The sequence below is a fragment of the Eublepharis macularius genome, chromosome 12 (genome assembly GCF_028583425.1).
Source record: "Eublepharis macularius isolate TG4126 chromosome 12, MPM_Emac_v1.0, whole genome shotgun sequence".
NCBI classification, from domain to species: domain Eukaryota; kingdom Metazoa; phylum Chordata; class Lepidosauria; order Squamata; family Eublepharidae; genus Eublepharis; species Eublepharis macularius.
In genome coordinates, this window is record NC_072801.1 from 73,098,838 (window position 1) to 73,109,689 (window position 10,852).

The 10,852-nt window shown below is 42.3% G+C and overlaps 1 protein-coding gene across 1 annotated transcript; it reads left to right on the forward strand.

The window, feature by feature from the left end:
- Window positions 1-811: 811 nt before the first annotated feature.
- On the forward strand, window positions 812-5,743 carry LOC129339851 (vomeronasal type-2 receptor 26-like). The gene is made up of 4 exons (XM_054994426.1): window positions 812-1,612; window positions 1,915-2,142; window positions 3,702-3,828; window positions 4,824-5,743. Exons 1-4 carry the CDS (start codon window positions 812-814, stop codon window positions 5,741-5,743), a joined length of 2,076 nt encoding a protein of 691 aa, XP_054850401.1.
- The last annotated feature ends 5,109 nt before the right edge of the window (window positions 5,744-10,852 follow it).

Here is a 10,852-nt window from a genome sequence, read left to right on the forward strand (position 1 = left end):
GATCAACAAAAGTCCCCAAATCTTGCCCAATATTACACTAGGGTTCCACATCTATGACAGCTACAATGATATGAGGATGACCTATCGCACCACCTTTGATCTGCTCTTTAAATTGCACCAATATATTCCTAATTACAAGTGTAATGGCCCCAAAAACCTAGCAGCCATCATTGGGGGACTGACCTCTGATACTTCCTTCCACATGTCAAACATCCTAAGTCTGTACAAGATTCCACAGGTAAGACCTGTCATTAGAACAACAGAGTCATTTTTGGGTTAAGAAAGATGGAGATACGTGAATGTCCAAAAGGAACAAATCCAAAACAGTTACTTCATGCAAGTGAGGAGAATTACAATGAGCACATGGTGGGAATGGACTGGTGTTTGATTATAAATTCCCAGATTTATCCCCTGCATTTCCAGTTAATGAGATCACATGGAAGGTGATATGAAAGATCTCATCCTGAATGTCCAGACAACCACTGCCAATCAGAGTACACAATACTGATCAATAGATTCAAGTAGTTCTCAAGTAGTTTAGGGCAACTCCATGTGTTAGTGTGAGGTGCTTTAACACATTATTCTCAGAAATTTACATATGTTCACACATTTTGAGATACATCTAACAGAAACTGTTTGGTTTTAATTCTTGCCAAACCTACCACTTTATTTGCAGAATATTTATATAATAGTTACTTGCACTCAACCAATTCTTCTAATTTGTGCAATATACTTATACAATTTTCAGCTCACATATGGCTTGATTGCCCCAGAGGAGAGAGAAGCAAAACTCTTCCCTTCCCTTTACCACATGAGCCCAACTGAAGCCCATCAGAATACAGGGATCATCCGGTTACTTCTCCATTTCCAATGGATCTGGGTCGGGCTTTTCGCTGTGGATGATGACAGTGGAGAAAATTTTCTGGAAGTCCTGGAGCCCTTGCTTTCCCAAAATGGAATCTGTTTGGCTTTGATACAAAAAATTCCAAACAAACTCAACTGGAATGATGTGGATTATCTCACTGATTTATTTTCAAATACATATTTACCATTTAGAGACTGCAAAGCTAACACATTTATCTTCTATGGAGATTCTATGGCACTTATAACATCTACTCTTATTGTATTCTTAGCCAAACCCAGCTCTAAGGAGAATGCTTCATTGAGAAAAGTGTGGATTATGACAGCACAAATTGATTTTGCACTAAGCAGCCTTCAGAGGACCTGGGATTTCCAGTTCTTCCATGGGACCATTTCCTTCACAATTCCCTCAAATGACCATCAGGGCTTCCAGAACTTTCTTCAAGACATAAAACCTTACCAGGAACAAGGAAATGGCTTTCTCAAAGAATTCTGGGAACAATCGTTTGACTGTTTCTTCCCAAATCCCCAGGAACCAATGAGCATCAGTGGAATCTGTTCTGGAGAGGAGAGATTGGAGAGTCTTCCTGGGTCTCTCTTTGAGATGAGCATGACTGGCCACAGCTACAGCATCTACAATGCAGTCTATGCCATAGCACATGCTATTCATGTCCTATACTCTTCCAGATACAATCACAGGCTAAATGATGGTTTTCAAGGAATAGTAATGCGGGTTCTCCAACCATGGCAGGTATTGTTCCTATGAGGAAATGTTTCTGTTGCCATGTATATGGTTATATAAGATGAGACAATATTCAACATTCCCTAACTGGTCCAATGATACACACTTGGTTTGCTGATAAAAATTCTTCATTTTTATTTGTTGTAATGATCAAACCATGACAAGAAAGATACAATGTAAAATGACAAATTTCTTAAAATGGGATATGACTATTAACAAGATAGGTAAACTTGAAAACCAGAAAGTGTAGCATTGCTATATCTCACCCTTAAGACTCGTGTTGCTTCCCCCTCCCCACCTCTTTCAACAAGGTCCACCCCTTTCTACAAGGCATTGCATTTAACAACTCAGCTGGAGAACGATTATCTTTCAATGATAAAGGGGAAATGGGAGCTGCGTTGGATATAGTGAACCTGGTCACATTCCCCAACAAGTCCTTCCAAAGGGTGAAAATTGGAAGGGTAAATCCCAATGCTCCTGAAGGACAAGAGTTCATCATTCATGACAATATGATTGTGTGGCAAATCAGTTTTAACCAGGTATGTATTTTCATTTTCTCATGGGCTACTTCATTCATCAGATGACTAACTGAGGGTCTTTTTGCTTGCTTGCTTGCTTGCTTGCTTGCTCGCTCGCTTGCAAATTGGGTGTACATGGGTGAGAGGGCAAGAAGGGAAACCCAGAAGTACACAAAAGAATGCCCTGAATATTCTCTGCCCTGGGCTCCCCAGAACTGGCCCAGCTGTGGAATTTCCCTTTGGTTTGATTGCCACCATATCTGAATAGCTGCTCCTTTGCTGCAGACTCCCACTTCTGCACCTTTAGCAACTGCACAGAGGCACAGTTGCTCAGGTTTTATTTTAGTTGCAATAGCAATTAGTCTGAGGTTTGAGGCAGGAATCCGGGTAATGTGCTTTAACAACAAAAATACGCTTTATACCTACAGGGCACAACTCTAGAATAACTACAGTGCAGAACTAAGATGCAGGCTAAGTTTAAAAAAGAACACAAGAAAAGTTCCTTATTAGGTGAGACTTAAAAGATTCTGGATATCTGCCCCCTTCCCCTGGATGGTGGTAGACATAAAAAGGATGCTGGTAATTCTATATTTCCACCCATGGTCTGACACATACAGAATTACATATGTACACAATGTTCACAAGCATGAACACAAAGGGACAGGTTGCTTTCAGGTCTCCTCCTATGAATGACATAAGGGGCACTAGCCAATCTGGGCCTGGGGTTCTGGAGCCTGAAACTCACCAAACCCACCATGCCCAATTGAGAAACATAGCCAAATCAAAGGGATACTGTGTTTTCCTTCTCAGTTGTAAAATGAATTCATCCAGGCTGAATGGGTTTTTTTCCGAGGCTCTCTGATTCTGTTAGACTCGTCAATCCCCATAAACTCTAAACACTCTATCTGCCTGCCTGCCTCTCTCATCCATGACAGACACCTTAGTTAAATGTTGGTAGATTTGCACAGTAGTCATGGAAAGGCCTTCTCTGGGAGGTGTCACTACTAGAGGTGGGCCCGAACCAAAAAAATGGCAGTTCGTTCAGTTCGTGGTTCATCGCGGTTCATGAACCACAAACCACGAACTTTCACAAACCTGCCCCGGTTCGTGAACCGGTTCATTCAGTTTGTGAAAACATCACTTCCAGGTCAGCAGAAGGTCTGCAGACAGCCCATCCCCCATTGCCTAGGAAACTGACTGATCGGCTCCAGGCTGTCTGCAGTGATGAACTGAAATAAGAACCAAACAAACCGGGCCAAAATTCATCATCGTTCGGGAGAAATGAGCTCCCATGAACCACTGGTTCATGAATCATGAACTGGCCCAGTTTGCAACAAACTTTGGTTCATAATTTGGTTCGTACCCATCTCTAGTCACTACTAGGCTGAGTAGTTAATTTGTTGTCACTGCATCACATCTTGTAAAAAAATGATAGTAAAAGTATGTGCTGTAATTGTGGAAGTATGAACTGATAGTAGCAAGCACAATGGTCAATTTTGCTCATTTGTTTCTTCACACCTCAGCAGGTGCACAGTACTGCCTGATGTCTCCCCCCTTAACCTGTATTCATTTTTCAATAGGTGGCGCCCCTCTCTGTGTGCACTGATCCCTGCAACCCCGGCCATCATAAGAAAAAGAAGGAAGGGGAGAAATTTTGCTGCTATGATTGTGCTTTTTGCCCAGAAGGGAAGATTTCAAGTCAACATAGTAGGGGATGTAATTCAGGGTTAATCAGAGAGTTTGATTTGTCAAATTATGATGTGATTGAAGGAGGTGTCATTAGAGCTATTTTCCTCCAAGTGTCTCTCAGTGCAAATTATCCATGAGGCAGGCCAAAGAACAAAAGTCTTGCCAAAAATTGCATTTAAAAGGATGTAAATAATCCATCACATTGAAGAGGCTTGGGATCATGAAATCACCACACTCTTGAGTGATTTGCCCAAAAAGGAGTATGTGTAATGTCCAATTAATGATCAAATCATCTGGATACAAGAAAAAAACATAGCAAAAGATTTTTTCCCCCCAAAAGGTCCTTTCTTTTAAAATCATTTGAATTAGTTCATGGTAGTAATCCCATAGGTCTCCAGCAGATGACTGGAACTCTATTCTAACTTTGATCCAACTGGTCATACATTTTTCTTTACTTGCATTCCTACTGAATGATCAATTTTTTACAGATTGATTTTCTGAGCAAAGTAACCAGGTTGTTTGTCTGAATGTGTGTGTGAGAGAGGGAGGGAGGGAGGGAGAATGGGCTTTGTGAGCAGGAAGGACGCCGCAAGGAATTCACATTCCTGGGTTATCTCTGAGCAAAGAGGACAAGAGGAGGGAAGGATGGATGGTGAAGTTTTATTCTTCCCTCCATCATACTCTGGGTTAACTCTCAGGTTGTTATGAAAACCTTGGATTCTACTTTGTGCAAGTATTAGAAGCTAAATTCATACTACATCAGCATAAAGACCAAATAACTAAATAAATATGAAAACAAAAACAAAAACTATAAAAGCAACAATAATCATTGTAATAACAGATGCGAGATATTAAACTGCCTCCGAGTGCGGAGAGTAACACCATAAGAATCAGAATTAAATGCAAGAAATATTCTCTGCATCTCTTTCTCATCAGATTTGTCATGTAACTCATATAATAGCATATCTCTTGTCAACTGCCACTGTGGTTGTCCCTCTTTATCTTTATTCCAGACATGGAGGATTGCATCAAGTGCCAAAGTGATCAATATCCAACCAAGAACCAAGATGGATGCATTCCCAAGACAATAAGCTTCCTGTCTTTTGAAGAAGCTTTAGGAATTAGTTTGGTTTCCATAGCTGTTTGTTTGGCTATGATCACAACCGTCGTATTAGGAATATTCATTAAACACAAAGATACCCCCATCGTCCAAGCCAACAACCGGGACATCACCTACATCCTTCTCATGGCTCTCCTGCTTTGCTTCCTCTCTTCTTTGCTATTCCTTGGCCAACCAAGGGATGTGACCTGCTTCCTCCGACAATTTGCTTTCAGCATTATTTTCTCTGTGGCTGTTTCTTCTGTCTTGGCCAAAACCATCACTGTGGTTGTAGCTTTCATGGCCACTAAACCAGGGTCCAGCATGAGGAAGTGGGTGGGGAAAACATTGACCACCGGCATTGTCATTTCCTGCTCCCTCATTCAAGCGGGCATTTGTGTGGTGTGGCTGGCAACCTCGCCACCATTCCCAGATTTTGACACACAGTCACTGACTGAAGAGATAATAGCAGAATGTAACGAAGGGTCTGTCCTCATGTTCTACATTGGCCTGGGCTATATTGGATTCCTATCCAGCATTTGCTTAGTTGCAGCTTTCCTAGCCAGGAAGTTGCCTGACATCTTTAATGAAGCCAAGTTCATCACCTTCAGCATGCTGATCTTCTGCAGTGTTTGGTTGTCTTTTGTTCCAGCCTATTTGAGCACCAAAGGAAAACACATGGTAGCCGTGGAGATCTTCTCTATATTGGTGTCCAGTGCTGGGTTACTCAGCTGCATCTTTTCCCCGAAATGCTATATTATTGTGTTGAGACCCGAACTGAACAAGAGAGAAAAACTAATAAGAAGAAAAAATAACAGTGTTAGTGATTCCTAGTATCCCTGTGTGTTCTTTTTATAAGAGACACTGTGCTTATGGTCGTTAGTTGAGATTCCAGCTTTCTGCTTATATTTAACCAAACTTAAAGTGAGTGACAGCTCCAATGAATAGATGAGGGCTAATTAAAATTCATTTTTTACGCAGTCATTATTTTTCATTAATGTGTTTTCTTACTTTCTTTCATCAACAGGAGTTAAAATGGAGGTAATGATGATCGTAAATTGTGTCTTTTGTTTCCAAAATATGGTCTTCAAATGAATGGCTTTTGAGTTTTTTTCATTTCTATATCTTGCACATTGATGATGGCCATTAGTTACAATCGTCGTGAAATCCTAATGAAATAAAGACTTAGAAAAATTACAAAATTATTCTTGTTGTGATTTCTCTCCCTGTATGTTCCCGGGAGATCACTTCGATCAGTGAATAAATATTTACTTGTGGTCCCCGGCCCTAAGGAATCCCGCCTCGCTTCAACCAGGGCCAGGGCCTTTTCAGTCCTGGACCCAGCTTGGTGGAACGCTCTGTCAATGGAAACCCGGGCCCAGCGGGACATATTATCGTTCCGCCGGGCCTGTAAGACAGAGCTGTTCCACCAGGCGTTCGGTGATTGAAGGGGGCGGTGCAATGTCAGCCTCCCACCTTTGGGGTGGGGGAGGGTTCTCTCCACCACTGCACTTTGTTAATTTGTTTTATTGTTTGTATATTGATTTTAGTTCTTGTTTTTATCGATTTTAACTGTTCACCGCCCAGAGCCCCTGGGGATTGGCGGTATATAAATTGAAATATAAATAAATTTAAAAATTTCATAATTCAAATTGCCATTCAATACACATCAGTACACACAGTCCTCATATACAGACCTATACATAAAGTGCTCATGCAAAGCAATGATGGTATCGCCTATGAACCATTCGTACTTCTAAAGTCCATCGATATTCTTGGAATTTACTCAAAAAGTTCCTAGGATCAAAATTCAGGTATAGGTCCAAATACATGCAGGTTGGATTAGACCATCTGATAGGCAGACCGGTTGATTGGGGTTGTTCCCCCCCCCCCCCATTTCTGAGTCTTTTTCAACGATGGTTATCTCACCAACGTTATTTTCAGTATTCAAAAACTCTCATTCAAACCCCACTAAAGCAAACATCAGGTGCTACTCCTGACGAAGGCTGCGTGGGACTCTGCCGTGTCCTCTGCACAGCCAATATCAACGCAGCCAGGAGAGAGGATGAGAATGCTATAGGATGTCTCATGGTGACATCAGGTGGCTGTGCAACTTAGCATCAGGACATTTCTTTTCGGCAGCAGGCACTTTCTTTCCCAGGTACAGTCCATCACTGTGACTCAGGACAGGACATCTGGCAAGATGGGATTTTGCACAATGCTTGGTTGCAGATGAAGGAGATATGGTTGCTTCTGGTGGGGAGGGAGTTAAGCTAAATTGATTTCTAAAGGAACAGGGCCTATGAACACATTTCCCCATATTAGATGTCCCTTGAAGGGATGCTGAGGTGGGGTTGGGGGTAGGGACACAGAATAGGGGCATATCAGGACATCTTCACTCCCAGGAGCTAGGGAAACCATATGGTTTCTCGTGCCATGTGGAGACCCACATACTGGCAACCCACAATATCCTCCAGGGGGAAGGTTCAGAGCAAAGTTCTCTTGCTCACTGGCAATTGGGTTGGCCAGTACTCAAATCCATTTCCCTAGGCTGTGCAAGCTCTGACAGCGGTAATCAATACAATTTTGGCCAACTGTTAACTCTAACATGTTGTTGGCATATCTGTTCCTTCTGCCTCAACTTTCCCCTCCCCTTTTGCTGCTGGGTCTGTGAGTAATTATTTCCCCCTGGAATTGCCCAAACAATAGTAATCTGCTTTCCGCTCTAAGCCTCCCTTGGCTTTTCAGTAGGATCAGCATGGAAATAGTGAAAAAGCCACTGAGCTATTGACATTTTGGAAGGAGGAACTCCCTAAATGTCGATTTGATCACTCACATTTTGCCTTTTTAAGCCAGACATGTCATCTGAAGATTTTTGCTCTGAACTGACATGCATTTTGTGTTGCTCAAGCCTTCAACAAGACAAATCCATTTCCTTTTACACCCCACTACATTTCAAGGTACCCTGATGAAAAATGTATAAGGTAAAATATGCATTGCTGGATATTGAAACTAGTGATATTGCTGCTGCTGCTTCCTTCCATCTCGTGCAAAGAACATGACTCCCAGTGTCTCATGAAGGATCCTCTCCCTGTTCCACACAAGTGGTACCAGCCAGGACATCTCCTCATAGGTGGAATTGGTTCTCATCAGGGCTCATTTCGAGGGGGAACGTGCAGGAACACACTTTCGACAGTTCCCCAAAGAGGTCACATATCAGGTCGCCCCGCCTACCTGACTCTTGGCCATTTTGGGCCCATTTCAGCCTGGATTGGGGCCAAAACGGCCCAGATCAGGCCTCTGACAGGTGGTGGATCACTCTCCCACTCAGCAGTGGCTCAATCCTGACCATTTTGGGCCCCCTTTTGGCCATTTTCAGCCCCTTTTTTGCCATTTTGGGCCCAATTTCAGCCCTGAATGGCCAGGATTGGGTCCAAAACATCCAGGATAGGTGATGTCAGGAGATGTGGCATATGCAAATCAGTTATGTCAATGACACACTTCCTGTGATGGCAAGGGGTGTGGCATATGCTAATGAGTTATGCTAATGAGTTCTTCTGGCTCTTTTTCTACAAAATGACCCCTGGTTCTTACACAGGTTATCCTTTGCATGAAATAGACTTCAGTCAACATCCTGCTCATGACTAGTGTAAAGATCCATAGTGAGTAATTATTTTGTTTCTCATGTCGACATGGCCTGAAACAATGAGTATGGAAACAGTGATAAAACCATTGAGCTATTGACAGAGGGGAGGAGGAACTCTCTAAATGTCAGTTTGATCTCCTACATTTAGCCCTTTTAAGTCAGAAATTTCAGCAGAAGATTTTTTGCTCTGAAACGACATGCATTTTGTGTTGCTCAAACCTTTAGTAAGACTAATCCATTTCCTTTTAGATACAGATCAAGGTATCCTGATGAAGGCTGTTTAAAGTTAAACGTGCACTGCTGGATATTGAACCTGGTGATGTTGCTGCTATTTCTAACCCCAGTCTCATGCAGAGCAGATGCCACTAAACGTGTCAGGACAGATCCTCTCCCTGTTCCACATGAGTGGTACCAGCCAGGAGACCTCCTCATAGGTGGAATTGCTTCTCACATAGGGTATGATTTGCATGAAATAGACTTCAGCCGATACCCTGCTCATGGGTAGAATGAAATTCCATAGTAAGTAATTATTTTGTTTTTTATTATTATCCTTACTTTGATGATGGTTTATACGAAAAAGATGTTCAAAGAAAGAAAATGGACTCTTGTTCCACTCTTGCTCCCAGGGAGCTGCTCTGGAGAAAGCCGACATGTCAGTGAAGCCGAGCATGATGCCCAGGGAGAAAGTTGCAGCTGCCAGCCCCCAAAGATCATTGAGAGCAGGCTTGTGACTGGAGGAATGATTTGCAAAAGCTGCTGCTGCCGCTGGCTTTCTCTAGCTCTTCAGGCAGCGGTTCTAACAGAAAGGGGAAGGACCCTAGGATTTCAGTTCCCAGGAAAACTTGCGAAAATGATCAAGTGTTCTCCACGTGAACAAAGTCACTTGTAGCTTGGCTCTCAGATTAATCTTCTGCATGTCCACTTAATGGGATGTGAAAGATCTCAGCCTGAATATCCAGACAGCCACTGCCAATCAAAGTACACAATGCTAACCGATAGATCAGTGGACTCAAGTAGTTTAGGGCAAATCCATATGTTACAGTGATAGTGTGAGATGCTTTTAACTCATTATTCTCCCATAAATTTGCATATGTTCACACAATCTAAGATACATTTATCAGAACTGTGTTTGCTTTTATCTCTTCCTAAATCTGCAGCTTCCTTCACAAAACATTAATATTGTAATTAGTCGCTTGCACTCAACCAGTTCTCATAACTTATCTAATATATCTGCACAATTATTTTTAGCTCACATTTGGCTTGTTTGCATCATTCATGAGAATATGATTGTGTGGCAAACCAGTTTTAACCAGATATCTATTTTAATTTTCTCATGGATTACTTCACTCATCAGATGACTAACGGAGGGGTTTTGTTTGCTTTTCTGGGCCTTTTTGTTTTTTGAACAGACTTTAAAGCAGGCCATGGTCTCCATTCAAATGCGAACTTAACATATATCTTAAAATGGCCAGACATCTATATTCTTTACAACTTTTAAACCAAGTGCATATTTCCCAGTTATTTTCGATACTGAGAGCAGAACTACAAGTGCCAAAAGGCACAGATTGGACACTAGTCAGCTTCCCTCAAGTTTTGATGGGAAATGTAGGCATCCTGGTCTTGCAGCTTGGCTCTCCGACTGCTGTCCAATGGATTTTTCAACTGTCACTTGTCCAACATTCCGCCAAGCTGCCTACATTTCCTGCCAAAACTTGAGGGAAGCTGACAAGTGTTCAACCTGTGCTTTTTGTCACTTGTGGTTCCGCTCTGAGAAATATATTTCAAGATGTTGAAATGGTTTCTGCCCCATTGCACCCCCCAGCAAGATTATCTCACTTCTGTGTTGGAACTCTTGGACAGGATCAATCTCTTCTTAGAAAAGAAGAAATTCCCTTCTAGTTGACTGCTGTTCAAGTTCCACCTTGCCTATGTGGTCGGACCACGATCCCCTTCATGCACATACTCCCTTTCACTGCTTGCTTGTAAGTGCTTTGCCACTTCAGCTCCCAGCCATATATGCTGCTTAGCATTGCTGGAGAAGGGCATGTGGGTGGTGCACAAAGCATCAGCATTCCTGGTGGCCGTGCAAGTGGCACTTCTAGCTATTCTCAACACAAAATAATAATAATAACATTTGATTTATATACCGCCCTTCAGGACAACCTAATTCCCACTCAGAGTGGTTAACAAAGTATGTCATTATTATCTCCACAACAACAAACATCTTGTGAGGTGGGTGGGGCTGAGAGAGCTCCAGAGAACTGATCCCATTATCAGAAGCTACTGATTGCATCTAC